General features: G+C 38.4%; 1 protein-coding gene across 2 annotated transcripts in view; it reads left to right on the forward strand.

The window, feature by feature from the left end:
• LOC6501774 (eukaryotic translation initiation factor 4 gamma 3) overlaps positions 1-14,626 on the forward strand; it is an 81,087-nt gene extending 66,461 nt beyond the window's left edge. For both annotated transcript variants that reach the window (XM_032452158.2, XM_032452159.2), the window contains 9 exons: positions 6,712-8,900; positions 8,996-9,239; positions 9,303-9,460; positions 12,916-13,393; positions 13,451-13,674; positions 13,742-13,888; positions 13,947-14,169; positions 14,224-14,325; positions 14,409-14,626. In XM_032452158.2, the coding sequence (XP_032308049.1) occupies positions 6,712-8,900; positions 8,996-9,239; positions 9,303-9,460; positions 12,916-13,393; positions 13,451-13,674; positions 13,742-13,888; positions 13,947-14,169; positions 14,224-14,325; positions 14,409-14,470 (3,827 nt within the window). In that variant the 3' untranslated portion in view covers positions 14,471-14,626. The remainder of the gene's footprint in view (positions 1-6,711; positions 8,901-8,995; positions 9,240-9,302; positions 9,461-12,915; positions 13,394-13,450; positions 13,675-13,741; positions 13,889-13,946; positions 14,170-14,223; positions 14,326-14,408) is intronic.
• The last annotated feature ends 3,879 nt before the right edge of the window (positions 14,627-18,505 follow it).

The raw sequence follows: 18,505 nt of genomic DNA on the forward strand, positions 1-18,505 counted from the left end.
CATTTTGGGCAATCGAATCAGATCTGCCAAATTTCATAAGGATCGGCCAACTGTACCCTATAGCCTCCATATAAATGAACGATCAGAAATGGAACAACCTTAACTGCAATGGTATCAACTTCGGCTCCGCCCAAAGTTAGCTTTTCTTTCTTGTTTTTTCCTGTTTCTATTGAGTCGATATGAGCATGTCCGTCTGTCTGTCTTGTCTGTTTCTACGCAAACTAGTCTCCGAGTTATAAAGCTATCGAGTTAAAACTTTGCACACATCCTTGTTTTGTTTGCAGGCAGTATAAAAGTCCATGAAATTCCATGACTTTGTTGTTTTTCAAGTTAGAAAGATGGGACTTTCTATGCATTCTAATTTGAGCAAACTTATCCAATCTGCCAAATTTCATAAGGATCGGCCGACTATATACGATCCGCTATATATATAATAATATAAGATGCGTGTCACCACCTAGCGGACTGCGACTGAACTGCAAGGGTATATAAACTTCGGCTCCGCCCGAAGTTAGCTTTCCTCTCTTGTTTTTATGTTAAAATGGTACCTCCGACTTTACAACCGCTCCAAAAAAAACAAATCGCATATTTTTCAATATGACTTCGGCCATCCGCACAAGAAACTAATATTTTAAGTAAATCACCTTTGTTGAGCTATCAGCGTTTTGATAGCAGCCGAATTAATAGACATTTTTAATGCAATTTTAAATGCACTTTTTGGTGGCTGCTTGGCCCAACATCCTCCCCCCATTGAAGGGTGGGCCTTCAATAACACTGTTGGAAGGGGCAGCAGTCACATCATTCCAGTGGTTATTCCGTGGGTTGTCTTTCCTAGTATAGAGCGACGACACATCCCGTGATGGTTCACCGCGTCCAGAAATCACCCAGCCAAATCGAGTATTCTAACGATGGGGAGTCCGTGACCTAATTGGATTTGACCAGCCGACAATAGGTCAAAGAAAAAGCTGGCTCCAATCAACAGGTCCACTCGCTGCGTTTTGGTGAAGTTAGGGTCAGCTAGATCCATATTGCCAGGAATCTTCCAGCGCGAAGCATCTATGTCCTGGCTAGGTTGATAGTCCGTTATATGTGAAGCTACAACAGCCTCAATTTCCACTGAATACGTGCTAAGGCGGGACTTCAAGCACACATTAACGGATGCTCCATCCGTTTCAAACCCAGCGCCGCCGAAACCGGCCACCGTTGTGGAGCATTTGGAACGGCCAAGCTGAAGTTCATTCGCCAGCCGAGACGAGATGAGGTGCACTTGTGAACCGGAATCCAATAAAACTCGGCAAGGCAAGAAGGCTCCAGATCGACCACGAACGAGCACATTGGCTGTTGGCAGGAGCACTAGCTCGAGTGCGCACTAGATGGATGAGTGCGCAACAGAAACGGAACTGATGGGGCGGGAAACTCGTGCGGGTGAAATCTGCCCGCGAGGGTGCAACAAAATATGATGACGGTGATTGCACGTTAAGCAGCGGGAAGCTGAGCATCCGCGAGCGAGATGGCCATCCTCCAGACAAACAAAACACCGAGCCAGACGCCGCACTTCGTCGTACCGTTCCTCAATTGTCAAAGCACTAAACTTTGAACAAGAAGGAAGCTCGTGCACCGAAATACCACACAGGGCGCATAGAGCAGGACGGGCGTTAATAACCATGCACGAAGATCGGTTATTCGAAGATCTACCTCGGCCCACTTGGTTAGCTGGTGGATACGCCGCCAAAGAGAAGTCGACGCATTCAAGAGTCCGGCACCGTTGCTCCAAGAATCGTGCCATGGACTCCCAAGACGGAAGGCTGTCGTTGCTTCCGGCGAGAGTGTCTTCCCACTTGGCCTTTGTGGCAGGATCCAACTTCTGCAGGATAATCTGGATTAGCAAACATCCTTGGATCTCGGCAGCTGATCCGGAACTCATAAGAGCACGCATATGCCCATTGAACCGATCCGATAGCTCCCGCAAAGTAGCAACAGACCCTGGCTCGACCACACGAAGCTGCAGGATCTCATTAATGTGAGACTGAAATATTAAACGCCGATTACTAAAACGATTGCGCAATAGGTCAAGGGCCACATCGTAGTTCGCGTCAGTAATTTCCAGAGCTCTCACCGTATCCAAGGCTGACTCGCGCAGGCATGAAATGAGCCACCGGAGCTTTTCCATTTTCGTTAGGTGGGGATGGCTGTCAATCGTGGTCTTCAAAAGGGCGCAGAAATCCGGCCACTCGGCATAGCCGTCGCTGAATGTTGGCATCGGCAACGGCGGCAAGGAGGGGGCTGGCTTGTATGGCATTGGCGATACACTGGCACCGTCGAGAAGTGTGGAGTGGGCAGCGATTCTCATGGAGCGCTTGGCAACCTCCACCTGAATTTCCACTTGCACATCAGTCGCCAGCTGCGAGAATCTCCAATACAGATCGCTCCCGATCTCGCTAAAATTAAGCTCCTCCAACTCTTCTTGAAGCGCTCCACTGACTCCAGCGCAATAATGGAAGAATCCTCAGTCCGCGCCGCAGCCTTCACCTTATGATGCAGCGCCTCCATTTCCTGGCAGGCCACCTCTGCTCTTCTCCGCAGCATCCTTTCCCGGGTTGCGGCAGCTGCTCCAATAGTCTCAGCTCCAGACTCCATTCTTCAATTAAAATGCAACTTGCACCAACAACAACAAGGGCACTTTCTTGGCACTTTTAATGCTGATCACAATAATAATCCGGGATGAAATCACGTCGGGGTCACCAATGTTGATGTTGGGCCAAGCAGCCACCAAAAAGTGCATTTAAAATAATCATAAAATGCTTAGCTGCATCTGTTGTTGTCAGCGTGTATTCTTCTCTGTTTTGTCTCCCAGTTTTGCATGCGCTTTATTGGTATTTGTAGCGCATGCACTTTGGGAGCTTTGGTGGAGCTTCTGCGCAAGCTCTTAGGTTTTTAGGCACTTGTAATTCGGCATTGTTTTGGTTCGCACAAAGCGCATGCGAATCTGGGAGAAACAAAGAATATGGAGCAGCTGATAACGGGCAATTAGTGGACCGCTGCGGCTGGTTACACTGAGAGAATAGAAATAGAAATAATTATGATTTTTGATGCTGGCACAAGTCCCAACAACCTTAATTTTTTTTATTCCGATAACAGGCACCGCAAGATAACAATTTTTTGAAGCGACTCCGGCCGACTGCCCGTTATGGGATCAACAATAATTTTTTATCAAAAAAATTCCTAGGTACTCTCCAAATATAGCCATGTATCGTGTAAAAATTAAATAATTGTATTTACTCAGAATGAAAAAAAAACACAAAAATGGGTTTTTTTTCAGCCTTGGAAACCATCCTGCCCCGTTAAGGGAAATCTCGTTTAGTTTTGGACTTAAGGGAAACAATATTTTCTTCAATTAAATAAGAGTTTTGAATCTCATATTTTCATAAATGTTATGGCTATTTAGATAATCTATAATCTAAACAACCTAAACCTGCAGCAGAGATTTGTTTTGAACATGGAACAGTTCTAGATAGCCAAAATTTTTGGCGTCTTTGTCTGAATTTTTGACATCACTGTGGACGGAAGTCCACGAGGTGACGACCTGCATGCCTAGGCGTGCGTGAGGAAACTCTATATATAGCCGAAGAATTAAAAATTTTCTGTAGGCAACCGATCTAAATGAATAATATACCAATCGAAAGGTATTGTTTCAATTAGATAATTTTTTTCGAAACATATTCCAAAAGTTATAGCCGAAGAATTAAAAATTTTCTGTAGGCAACCGATCTAAATGAATGATATACCAATCGAAAGGTATTGTTTCAATTAGATAATTTTTTTCGAAACATATTCCAAAAGTTATTTGGCTTGGGAGAAATTAGGGTGAAAGTAAAAAAATTTTTTATCACTAAAATGGGGCTGGTGGACACATTTTAGTCCCCAGATAGAATATAGAATTTTATATATTCGCATTCTAGAGCTAAATACGCGTCGATTGGTACCTCAATCGACCCGATCCGAGTTAAGTTATTCAAAAAATTCGATTGTTTCTTCTTCTTCAAAATGAAGCCAGTTGTCGGTTTGTCGGTTTGTCTGTTTGCACTATTTTTATCTTAAAAATCCTGAAAAAAATTGGAAAATGTTTGTTACTATCATATGAGCAACTATTGTTCTACAACTTTTTGAAATACCTTAAGCTTACGTCAAAAAATTAAAAAAACTTTGTTAATGAAAAAATTCATAACTTCATAATTAAGAAAGATATTAAAAAGAGCTTTAGACCGTTGAAATGGTTTTTTAAATATAAATTCCACTTTCTTTGAGACCAAACGTCTATATATAGTACAAAAAAAAAAATACACTGAAAATAAACTTTTTTTTTAAGAAAAAAAATTATTTTTCAAAATTTGCTCGACTGATCCTTTTTATATTGCACGTGTAGATAGCTTTTGAGATGACGCAACTTTTGATATATCGCTCATATCTGGCAAAATCCGTTAACTCAAGATATAGTCCTGTAAGTGCAGCTACCCATTTTGTACAGCCTCCTGTGAAGCTTGCATTTACTTATACATGTGTGTGTATTTGATTGCCAACTTTGCTTTTTGGAGTCTGCATATATTTGGTCAATACCCTAAAAATATGGAGTCTATCTTTTCAGATTTTAGTTTATTTATTTAAAAATAAAATCCAAATAAAAAAGGGCTTAAAAAGTAAAATGTAAACATTGACTCAACTTGGACTCGAACCCAGGCCCTCCATGTTAGGAACCACGACGCTCTCCACTCGGCTAACCTCGAACTTTGTTGCTTGATGGCAACTTTCGATGTAATTCTGCTTTGTGTTTCAGTGTCTCATGTCTTAATGAGAAGAATGCAACATTTTATTAGTAGAAAGCTTTATATGCATATGCCCCCACTGAGCATATAATGCATATAAATAAAACTCTGATTTACTTAAATTACAGCCACCACCGTTTTGGGCCAAATCATGAATTAAAAGCTAAAAAAAAAAACCAGGCAAACCAACTCCGCCAATACTGTTCTAATATTTATTATTTTATATCGCACACCCAAAATAAATTGTTACATTCAACAAATGGTTTAACTAGAAAAACTGGAAAAACGTAATTTCCAGTTTTTTTTTAACTTTTTATCTTTGCGCATTTATTTTAGATATAATACATGTTTATTATATGATTGATCGGAATAACTGGAAAAACGTAATTTCCAGTTTTTTTTTAACTTTTTATCTTTGCTCTTTATTTTAGATATAATACATGTTTATTATATGATTGATCGGATATGCAATAACTTTGTTTTTTTTTATAAGTTAGAAGGATGAGACTTAGTACAGATTGCATTTTGGGCAATCTTATCCGATTTGCAAAATTTTATTAGGATAATTGGCTTAACTTTTTTGTTTTTGAAGCTAGAATGATGGGACTATCTACGGTTTCGTTTTGGGCAATCTTATCCTATGTTCATAAGAATCGGCCAACCATACCTGCCATATAACTGAACGATCGGAAATGGCACAACCTTTCTATTTTTAAAGATGCTTGGGGCTGTTTCCAATATTTTTATTAGGAATTTTGTTGATGGTGAAATTCTCATAAGGATCGGACAACTATATAGGATCCGATATATATAATAATAATATAAGCTTCTGCTTAACTGCAAGGGTATATCAACTTCGGCTCCGCTTGAAGTTAGCTTTCCTTTCTTGTTTTTTTTTATAATTTATTATACAGTGGAACTCTCATAAGGATAGGCCTCTCATCTGTTAATTTGTTAAAATAATTTGGTTTCCCACAACTACGAAAAAATGTTGGATTTTAAATACATTTTTGGGGAAATTTTTAATTAAAATTTTTAAACTAACCAAATTCCAAAACCTTTGTAAATTAAAAATACGTATAACTTCAGAGCCACTGAAGCTATCGAAAAATTTCTTTACGTCTTTGGAAAGGTTTTTAATTATTCCACCTTCTTGAATGTCAAAATCTATAGTTAAAAAAAAAGAGTTTTGATGTTTATCGTTACAATTAAAGTATTGCTAACTGTGTGAATCGCCTGACCAGAGGTTACTTCCATATATATGTATATATTCTATATATTATGCGTTCTGTTTTAAATAATTGAAGATCAATATATACAAAAAAACAACTGATATAAAAAAACCTCTTGACGAGGTAAAGTACCGGTAACGAACCTGCATGCGAAACCCAAAATATCTGATATCAATTTTAGTGACGATAATATGCTATATAGGTGTTTAAAATTGCATATAAAAAATATTCTTGTTCGGCACGTGCAAGAAAAACAAAAAAAAAAATCAGTCACGTGCCGAACAAGAATATTTTTTATATGCAATTTTGTACACCTATATAGCATAATATCGTCACTAAAATTGATATCAGATATTTTGGGTTTCGCATGCAGGTTCGTCACCGGTACTTTACCTCGTCAAGAGGTTTTTTTATATGATTATTGTTATACATAATCTAATAACACTAGCAAGACAGTATGATTTCTATTGTATATGAGATAACATTATTGTTCATTAGATCTAAGTTCCAACTTATTAATGAACGGACGGACGAACGAACTTGCATACATATGTATGTATGTTAATTAAATTGTATTTTTCGGTGTATTTAATTCAGAATATGCCAAAGATTGTTGAAAATAACAAGTTTTATGGAACTTTTTATCTTCTTTCTTATAGCCGAACTTGATGATGAATGCAAAAGGGAAAACAATCAACAAGCAGTCACACAAGAAAATATTTCTTCAATTAACATACAGAGCCAGTCGATATCTAACACTCAAATAAACGTACAAATGGCAACTGTACCGGAGAAAGAGAAAGTTGAGGAAACATCATCTGTTTCTGATGTTATCGCAGATTTACAGCACACTGATGATAATACGTCTTTGCCAGAGTCCGAAAATATTAGGATAGATGAAGCTGCGCCAGTTATTCCAACGGAGGTTTTATATCATACGAAACCTGAAATGTTGGAAACCCAATTACATTCAGTTTCTAATAGTAACCAGATTCATGATCAACCAAAGCAGAAAACTGTTCCTTCTGAAACTGATAAATCATCTGTGGCAGTTAAAGAAGAAAAGTTGGACTCAGTCAAGCCTATTCCATCTAAGGATATTTCTTCTGTTTCACTTGATCTTCAAAAATCATCAATAGAGACACAGTCGCAAGATGCCCTGGTAGATGGTCCACAGAATCTTTCCAAATCTGAGGATAAGGATGAGGCTCAGAATAAAAATGATTCCAAAGACCATGATCTTTCTGTTAAAAATGAACCCCCAGATAACTTACCCTTTATTAACTATAATGAAGGTCAATGGTCTCCGAATAATCCAAGCGGCAAAAAACAGTACGATCGCGATCAGTTATTACTTTTACGAGAGGCAAAGGCATCTCGTATCCAACCTGAAGTAAAAAATGTGTCTATACTTCCTCAACCAAATTTAATGCCTTCATTCATACGTAATAACAACAATAATAAACGAGTACAGTCGATGGTTGGTTTAATTGGTAATCGCAGTGAAACTGGAGGCAATTACATTGGAAAACAAGTATCGATGTCAGGTGTACAAGCAAGCGGCGGAAGAAGCAGTATGAAAGGGATGATTCATGTTAATCTATCATTAAATCAGGATGTTAAATTAAATGAGACCGAAAACGCATGGCGACCACGAGTCTTAAATAAATCAGAAGCGGATAATAACTTAAAAGAAATCCAGGAAAAGGAGGAATTAGTACGCCGGGTGCGTGGAATATTAAACAAGCTTACGCCTGAAAGGTTTGACACACTTGTTGAGGAAATTATTAAGTTAAAAATTGATACTCCAGATAAAATGGATGAAGTTATTGTACTGGTATTTGAAAAAGCTATTGACGAGCCAAATTTTTCTGTTTCCTATGCCAGACTTTGCCATCGTCTTATTACAGAAGTAAAAGCCCGCGATGAGAGAATGGAAAGCGGGACCAAATCAAATTTGCAACACTTCCGTAATGCTTTATTGGATAAAACAGAAAGAGAGTTCACCCAAAATGTTTCTCAAAGCACTGCTAAGGAGAAAAAACTACAGCCTATTGTAGATAAAATAAAAAAATGTAAGGATGGAAACGAAAAAGCTGAACTTGAGGCGCTGCTGGAGGAAGAAGAACGAAAAATTCGACGCCGCTCCGGAGGAACCGTTCGATTTATTGGAGAACTCTTCAAAATATCTATGTTAACCGGAAAAATTATTTACTCCTGCATTGATACACTTCTGAATCCACACTGTGAAGATATGCTCGAATGTCTTTGTAAATTGCTTACTACAGTTGGATCAAAGTTTGAACAGACTCCAGTTAATTCCAAAGATCCGACAAGGTGTTATTCGCTTGAGAAGTCTATATGTAGAATGCAAGCAATTGCATCTAAAACTGATAAGGATGGAGCTAAAGTTAGCTCCAGAGTGCGTTTTATGCTGCAGGATGTTATCGATTTGCGTAAAAACAAATGGCAGTCAACGCGTAACGAGGCCCCTAAAACTATGGGCCAAATCGAGAAAGAGGCCAAAAATGAGCAGCTCTCTGTCCAGTATTTTGGTAGTTTGTCTGGATCTACTCCAATCGTCTCGCACGCGGGGCCTACTAAACGGGAAGATCGAGGAAATCCTAGATTTGCTGACTCCCGTTCTGGAGGTGGCTATGCTGGCAGTCACAGCCAACGTGGTGACAATGGTAATCTAAGACACCAACAGCAAAACAATGATGTTAATAGAAGTGGCGCTGGTGGGTCTGGTCACTCCAATGGAAATAACGATGACAACACATGGCATGTGCAAACAAGCAAAGGCAGTCGTTCTCAAGCCGTTGACAGTAACAAACTGGAGGGACTGGTAAGGAAATTTAAAAGCTTGAACTATTTATTTATTTTTGTTACCGCAACTGATAATTTTCTTTTCCGATTTATTCGACTTTTATTATATTACAGTCAAAACTTTCGGACCAAAATTTGGAAACAAAAAAAATGGGTGGGCTAACGCAGTTTATTTGGAACAATAGCACTTCAAGACAATCATCAGCCCCAACATCAACACCAACAAATCCTTTTGCAGTTCTGTCCTCCCTGATTGATAAAAATAATACTGATAGGGAACGAGATCGTGAACGCAGTGGACCAAGAAATAAAGGGTCTTACAATAAAGGATCCATAGAGCGTGACAGATATGATAGAGGTAATAACACAAAAAAAATTAATATTAAGGCCAACAATTATACATTTCCGTACAACAAAAAAGGTATAACCTCGAGAACTGGATCATCTCAAGGTTCAAGAGAGAACTCGTCGTCCCGCAGTGGTCAGCAGGTCCGCAGTTTAATCAATACATCGGTTCAGAAATCGTCTAGTCAAACGAAATACCCACAGCAACCACCACCCCTAAGGCAAGCAGGCAAGGTGAGTATGAAGCAAGTACAATTAAAGGTCTGATGTGCCGGAATAAAAATTTTGTCCAATATTCTCCATTAGGAGAAAAATTCCTAAAAATTCCCTTGCAGAGGGTATTATAATTTTGGTCAAAAGTGTACAACGCAGTGAAGGAGACATCTCCGACCCTATAAAGTATATGTATATATTCTTGATCAGGATCACCTCCTGAGTCGATATGAGCATGTCCGTTTGTCCGTCTGTCTGTCTGTCCGTCTTTCTGTCTGTTTCTACGCAAACTAGTCTCTCATTTTCAAAGCTATCTACATAGTTGATACTTTTCACACATCCTTCTTTTGTTGGCAGGTAGTATATAAGTCGGAACGGCCGAGATCGGTCGACTATATCCTATAGCTGCTGTATAACTGATTGATCGGAAATGCCATACCTTTGGGCCATATACTATGTCTCTCTCTAATACCTCTTTGGGCAATATAATGCGATCTACCAAATAGCATAAGGATCGGCCTACTAACTTATATCGTATAGCTGCCATATAACAAAACGATCGGAATTGGCATAACTTTGGCGTTTTTCTAGCATAAGCTAGAATGATGGGACTTTCTATGGATTCCATTTTGGCCAATCGAATCCGATCTGCCAAATTTCATAAAGATCGGCCGACTATATCCTACAGCCGCCATATAACTAAACGATCGGAAATGGCACAACCTTCCTAGTTTTAAATATGCTTGGGGCTGTTTCCAACATTTTTTTTAGAAAACTGATTTGATGGTGAAACTTTCATAAGGATCAACTATATACGATCCGATATATATATAATAATATAAGCTGCTACCTAACTATAAGGGTATATCAACTTTTTATTGTCAGCGTGGGTTTCCCTCACGTGTAATTTGTACCATAACAAGAAAGGAAAGCTAACTTCGGGCGGAGCCGAAGTTGATATACCCTTGCAGTTCAGTCGCAGTCCGCTAGGTGGCGCCACGCATCTTATATTATTAGATATATAGAAGATTGTATATAGTCGGCCGATCCTTATGAAATTTGGAAAATCAGATTATTTTGTCCAAAATATAATCTGTACCAAGTCCCATCTTTCTAACTTAAAAAACACCAAAGTTATGCCAATTCCGATCGTTGTATGACAGCTATAGGATATAGTCGGCCGATCCTTATGAAATTTTGTACATAAGATATGTGGGTCAAATATAACATGTGTGGAAAGTCCCAACCCTCTATCTTAAAAAACAACGAAGTTATGGCATTTCCGATCAATCAGTTATATGGCAGCTATAGGATATAGTCGACCGATCCCGGCCGTTCCGACTTATGATATGATACTTATACGACTTATGATCGATACGACTTATGATCGATAGCTCTAAAACTGAGAGACTAGTTTACTAAAAAACCGACAGACAGACGGACAGACGGACATGCTCATATCGACTCAGGAGGTGATCCTGATCAAGAATATATATACTTTATAGGGTCGGAGATGTCTCCTTCACTGCGTTGCACACTTTTGACCAAAATTATAATACCCTCTGCAAGGGTATAACAAGAAAGGAAAGCTAACTTCGGGCGGAGCCGAAGTTGATATACCCTTGCAGTTGAGTCGCAGTCAGCTAGGTGGCGCCACGCATCTTATATTATTAGATATATAGCGGATCGTATGTAGTTGGCCGATCCTAATGAAATTTGGCATATCGAATTATTTTGCCAAAAGAGGAATCCATTGAAACTCCCATCCTTCTAACTTGAAAAACAATGAAGTTATAGCATTTCCGATCAATCAGTTATATGACAACTATAGGATATAGACGGCCGATCCTTATGACATTTGGCATAAGGATCGGCCTTCTAACTTGAAAAACAACGTAGTTATAGCATTTCCGATCAATCAGTTATAAGGCAGCTATAGGATATAGTCGGCCGATCCTTATGAAATTCGACAAATCAGATTGTTTTTCCCAAAATAGAATCTGTACCAAATCCCATCTTTCTAACTTAAAAAACACCAAAGTTATGCCAATTTCGATCGTTCTATGACAGCTATAGAATATAGTCGGCCGATCCTTATGAAATTTTGTAGACAAGATATTTTGGCCAAATATAACATATATTTCAAGGTTCAAGTTTTATGTTTATTTGGGGAAAATGCCGCTCAATAATAAGGTAGCGGCCGGTTAATATCAATTCCAAAATACAAGTACCAACTAAGAGCTTGGGCGCAGAAGCTCTACCAAAGCTCCAAAAAGCGCATGGGCTACAAATAACAACAAAGTGCATGCGAAACTGGGAGACAGACAGGCACGAATAAATCCCGATGCAACTAACAAATTATCATTATTCTAATCGGTTTTGCTGCTGGCTGCTTGGCCCAACACTTAAAGAGAACATTTTTAAGCTGGTTTGTAAGAATAAGATTTAAATGGTTTGGTTCCTGTTTATCGCCGACATTGTTTTCTACATGAATGGCGTAAAGTTCGTGAGGCTTTTTTGTGCTAAGGCGATTAGTGCTAGCTTAATTTGTGTAACGATTTTATCTTTTCTCAAATATGTAAGCGGACAATAAGAATTGAATTTATGGTCCAAATAGGAACAAGCTAAAAGTGTAAAGAAACTGGTTGAATTTCGTATTGTCGCAGGATAAAATCCTGCGTCTCAACCAAATTTTTTAGTTTTTGACAAATGACATTGCCGTTTTTTCGTTTCTTATTTGTATTTCTGCTTTAAAAAATATAGCAGTAATGCTGATACAAATTATAAAAGGACGAACGTTATTTATAGATATGATTTTCTCTTATGTTCTTTTAATAAGAGAAATAAATAAACAGTAATAAATAAATAAAGTAATAAAAAAAATATCACATAGCCTCTATTTCGCTATGTTATATTATTGCAGAGGGTGTAATAATTTGGTCAAAAGTGTGCAACGTAGTGAAGGAGACATCTCCGACCCTATAAAGTTTTTTTTCCTTTTTTTCCAAAATAACAAAAAGGGAATTATTTTTTTTCACAACGTTACAAAATGTTTATTTGTTCGCATATGAAATGGAGTGCCAGAAAGCTCCGATTTAGAATGCGTATGCACTGAGCTAGAGAGCACAAGTGGGCCCTCCCTTTAGCATAGGACGGGCGAAAGCTCGTTAACTTAATGACAAAAATAAAATAAAGCCGAGCGGCCGAGAAGAGTCGGCTTGCGACTAACAAACCGATGAGAAAAATGATTATATGCTAAACTATAATTATTACATTTATATATATATGTTACATTTATATTGATTTAATTTATGCCGTGGCTGCTGCCTAACCCGACAGGTACCATACAATATTATTGGTATTTTTATACGGTATGAGATCAAATGTAAAAACGGATCTTAAACAACACAAAATAAAGGATTATAGGACCCATCATAATTAAAAGTTTTCTAATGAATATTATTTCTTCCCCGCAGGCACAATCTTCCTTGGGCGGCTCAAATACCAGCTCAACTGGAATTCAACGTGGTACTGAACAAGTTTCGATTGTGGGTGCTCCTATAACGGTGGCCCAAGGTCGATCTAAAGCCCCTGTGGCAGTTTTTACAGACGCCAGTGAAACCGACATAAAGCTTATTAAGTCAGTTGTTTCAGAAATGATCGAACTTGCTGCTGCTTCAAAAGCAGTAACACCTTCGGTTATTGCATGTATAAAACACATCCCTGAAGGACTACGATGTAGTTTCTTGTATTATATATTAACCGATTATTTGCATTTAGCGAATGTGGGTAAACAGTATAGGCGTTATCTAGCTATTACTGTGGTGTTATTAATTAAACAGAATTACATCTCAGTGGATCATTTTAGACTGGCGTATAGCGAATTTAGTGAATTCGCGAACGATTTAATAGTTGATATTCCAGAACTGTGGTTATATATTCTCGAGTTTGTTGGTAATTTAGCGGAAATTATTATCCTTTTCTATCTATTTAATTCATATATTTTTATAGGGCCCTTGCTTGTGAAGAATGTTCTTACGGTATCGGACTTGTGGAATAAAAAATTAAAAGACAATAGCCATTCAACCGTGGCTAAAAAGTTCCTCAAAACATATTTGTCATATTGCACACAAGAAGTCGGTCCGACTTTTACTCGTACCATGTGGGTCAAGTTTAAAATGCAATGGTCGGATTTCATGCCTGAAACTGATGTTCATGACTTTATTGAATCTAATGTGAGTTCCTAATGTACACATTAGATTTTTTTACCACCAATACTAAAAATAACAATAATAATTACAGAGATTTGAATATGTGGAAAATGAAATGAAATCACCGGTGTTTGACCTACGGGAGTGCCCAGAAAAACACGTTAAAAATGTGATAGAACATATTGAACATTTACTAAAGGAAGGAACCACGGCAGACAGCATAATCGATTTTAGTAACGTAAGTAAGCTTCCCAAATAGTTTATATATTTTAATATATCCTGTTTCCTAATATTAGGGAAATATTATGGTGGTTGACAAGCTATTCATTAGAGGCTTAACAGAAATTTTAAGCAATTTTTCAATAATCTACAAGGATAACAGTTACAAACTTGAGTCCGAAACCTTCCAGAAGTTTTGTATACCAGTTTTACAGAGATACATCGATTCTAATGAAGATCATCAACTGGAATGTTTATATGCAATGCAACTATTAGTGCATAGCTTAGAGCATCCGAGAGGTACGAAAATTGCTTTACATTTTTTAACATTTTTATTGGTATAATTAATTTCAGGCTTGTTGGGTGAACTAATTGGCGAACTTTATGACGGTTATGTAATTCAAAAGGAATCCCTTTACAAATGGAGAGATTCCAAGGACCAGTCAGCTGGCAAGGGTATAATTAATTTTTTAATGCATAATTTTTTTACCATTAATTTTTTTGTATGCATAATTGTTATTTATTTATTTATTCGATAGGAGTTGCTGTAAAGAGTCTTAATCCGTTCTTTAACTCATTGATCAATGATGAAGGAAACTGAAACAATGATGTCGGCATATATAGCAAGAGAGGATAACACACAACTTACAAATTAAAGCATACTTTAATATTTGTAATAAAATACTTAAAATCGAACGTTGGTTTACAAAGTTAATTTTGTTATCGAAAATATAGATTTCTATATGGATTAACTTGATAACTCGATTTTTTGGTTGCATAGAAATAGAATTACTATATGCAATAAAATAAAGTGAAAGATAATGTAAAATAAAGCGAAACTAAATCAATGAAAGTTAAAAATTAACTTTGAATTCGATGGAAAAGAAAATATGAGTCAGGTTAGTTAAGCGCAGCTAAGCGCATTATTTAAGGGATTTATTTAAGGATGACCATCCAGGGTGACCTGTTTTTTCCACCTGTTTTTTGAATGATTTTTATACCGTCTGTCTCTTTCTGCACAAACTAGTTTCTCAGTTTCTCAGTTTACAACATAACTGGAGCTTATCATTTATTAACATATATTTTAATTTTGTAAATACAAATTTAATTAATACTACAATTAATACTATTTAATTAAATACTATAGGACATACTCGTCCGATCCCGTTCCGATATATGTAAACACTGCGTGCAGGGTATGGATGGGAGCAAAGTTGGCATTAAGGGGGCATGCGAAGTTGGAGCGCCAAAAAATAGACATTTTTCCTGAATTTTTTTCTCGTAAACTATTGAATTTTTTTGAAATATCGCTTTATTATGTGAAAGTACATCATTTTAACTTAAATTTAAAAAAAGAAGACAATATTCAGCAGTTTCAAAGTTATGCCCCGTCGAAGTGAGGTCCGTCTGAAAAACACGGGTCGCGGTGACCAAGACTGTGGAAATCTGGATCGTTTGAAATCAAAAAATTAAACGGATTTACATTTATTGAAAGTTTATCTAGTACTTAATCGATGGATATTAAAAAAAAAAAAATATTCGACAAAATGGCGACATATCAAAGTTGAACAATCGTTTTTCGTTAAAAAAAAAACGGTAGTTTTTCAGCTGTAAAAAAAAAGTTTTGCATAAAAAAATCAATCCTTCGATTAAGTACTAGATTATTATGTATTAAAAAAGCATGCTAAATTTTAAGACAATCGGGTCACTAGTTTTCGAGTAAGAGTGGCCACCGACTTCAAAAACGTAGTTTTGAGAAAAACGTGTTTAAAGTTTCAACTCACTATTAGATAAACCGGACGCCCACACCTTTAAAGATGTGTATCTCAATGAATTTTCACCGGATCATTTTAAAATTTTGTGAATACATTTCTAAATATATACACTTTAAGAAAATGTAAAAAAAAAAATTCGATTTTTTTAAAATTACAAGTGCGCAGGCCCCCTTAAGAGATTAATTTCTGTAGAAACAGATAGACAGACAAAAATACTTATATATGATAAAAAATGATGTCTCCTTCACTTCCGCCTCAGCCAAAATATAATAGCCTTGTACGTTTTTTCATGTTGGAGATATTAATAGCATTTTAAATGTCATGTATAGCAAGTTAATACAATCACATTCATAATACACACAAATACACTACAATCTAGTTTGTTATTCGCGGCTTACCAACGCTCCCGTGGTCGAGTCTGCTAAGGCGTTGAGCATCAGCACGTCACAAATGATCAGTTTTTTCTTATCCCAATCCCAAACCCAAATTCCAATCTCCAATTCATCCCTGTTCGTCCGTAGAGCGTTATGCGGCCACTACGTCGAACTTGAACTCGCGGGCGTAACGGTAGGTCCCGGTGTCGCAGTCAAGAACGTATAAAAGTGCTGACTAAATTTACCTGGGTTCTTGAAGGTTCTGTTCGGGTTGAACAGGCGCTTGCTGTGATCAGGCAGAGGTTAAGGTGAGATACTTGAAGTCCTGGTTAGTTGTCCCCAAGTACAGGTGGTGGTGGTGGAAAAGGGTTTCGCAACTGGAGCATTCGCAACTGGACCATCTTTTATAAGATTATAATTATAATTACATAAGTTATATTAAAAAGTTATATTATTACTTATGTAAACATAACTTATGTATAGTTGCTTAAATATTGTTGTTGCTTAACTATGATTAGCTGGTAAGGTAAAAAATTACGTAAGGTACTTCCAATATCGGCAAGATACCAACGATATTTCTATCCGGCCTGTTGTATCCTTCGCCATGTTGCGCGCCCTCGTAACCATTCTCCTTGGGCATCCCATGTAGTACAAGGCGTTTTTTCTGATTGGTCATGCGCTCTGACTCGGACTCTTGGTCCTTTCTTGGCCTTGATTCTTGCTCCCTTTTGGAGATGCTTGTTACCCGTGCCGGGTGATGTGTCTCCCCCCTACATACTTTAGACTTGGAGGTGACTTCAACTCATTAAATTCCCTTGAGTCTTGAGTTGACAAACTTGGGCTTGTGGTTCAGGGTTCGTCTGCGGCTCTCCTGGTTGATCCGTCATGAGCGGGGAATTCTGTAATCTTCCAAGTTTTACTATTTGCTTCTTGCCGATGCATCACTAGAACTTTGTTTCGATGCGATTTCACCGATATGCTTTCGTGGGTCGTTTGCTTCCAGTGCCCAAGCCAGTGATTTCGGTAGCACAATCCATCACAATCCATCCAAGCGCGGTATTTTTGAGTAGTGGCTGTCCTTCTCCCAAATGAACCTGTTTCGGCTTCATAAGCTGGTAGAAATATTCGGCGCCCAACAATAGGACAATCTTCTGGGGCTGCGTAAATGCAGGATCAGCTATTTCTTGACGCCTGAATAGGGTGGGATGGTTGATTGGGCATTATTTCGGGTAGTAAGACTACGTTGATTTTTTTTTGGAAATCAGTGGCTAATAAGGATAATACAGGTTGTTGAGCTATTAATAGTTTTTAATAGGAGCCGAATAACTACACGTGATTCAAATTATATTTTCAATATATTTATTTTGGGTTCAATTTAAACCTAATATATGCGGCTCCAATCAACTCCAAATAACAACAAACGCCAAACCAAGAGCTTGCGCAGAAGCTCAACCAAAGCTCCCCAAATCGCATACGCTACAAATAACAATAAAGCGCATGCGAAACTGGGAGACAAAACAGAGACGAATCATGCTGATAACAACAGCTGCTGCTTAGCATATTAGAATTATTTTATATGCATTCTTTGGTGGCTGCTTGGCCCAACATCCTCCCCCCATTGAAGGGTGGGCCTTCAATAACAATGTTGGAAGGGGCAGCAGTCACATTATTGCAGAGGTTATTCCATGGGTTGTCCTCCCTACCACAGAGCGCCGACACATCCCGTGATAGTCCACCGTGGCCAGAAAACACCCAGCCAAATCGAGTGTTCTGAGCAATTGGGAGCCCGTGACCTAACTTGATTTGGCCAGCCGACAACAGGTCAAAGAATAAGCCGGCTCCAATCAGCAGGTCCACTCGCTGCGTTTTGTGGAAGTTGGGGTCAGCTAGATCCATATTGCCAGGAATCTTCCAGCCCGAAGCATCTATGTCCTGGCTAGGCTGATAGTCCGTTATATGTGAAGCTACAACAGCCTCAATTTCCACTGAATATGTGCTAAGTCGGGACTTCAAGCACACTTTAACGGATGCTCCATCTGTTTCAAATCCAGCGCCGCCGAAACCGGCCACCGTTTTGCAGCATTTGGAGCGGCCAAGCTGAAGTTCATTCGCCAGCCTCGACGAGATGAGATGCACTTGTGAACCGGAATCCAATAAAACTCGGCAAGGCAGGAAGTCTCCAGATCGACCACGAATGAGTACATTGGCTGTTGGCAGGAGCACTAGCTCAGCATTGCGATCCTGGGTCACAACAGTGTCAATTGAGCGGGATGGATTCGCACCAGCAACTGCATCGATGAGACGTGAAACTCTTGCGGGTAAAACCTGCCCGCGAGGGTGCAACAGAATAAGATGACGGTGATTGCACGTCGAGCAGCGGGAAGCTGAGCATCCGCGAGCGAGATGGCCATCCTCCAGACAAACAAAACACCGAGCCAGACGCCGCACTTCGTCGTACCTTTCCTCAATTGGCAAAGCAGTGAACTT

This window comes from Drosophila ananassae (assembly GCF_017639315.1).
Source record: "Drosophila ananassae strain 14024-0371.13 chromosome 4 unlocalized genomic scaffold, ASM1763931v2 tig00000054, whole genome shotgun sequence".
In the NCBI taxonomy this organism is placed as follows: domain Eukaryota; kingdom Metazoa; phylum Arthropoda; class Insecta; order Diptera; family Drosophilidae; genus Drosophila; species Drosophila ananassae.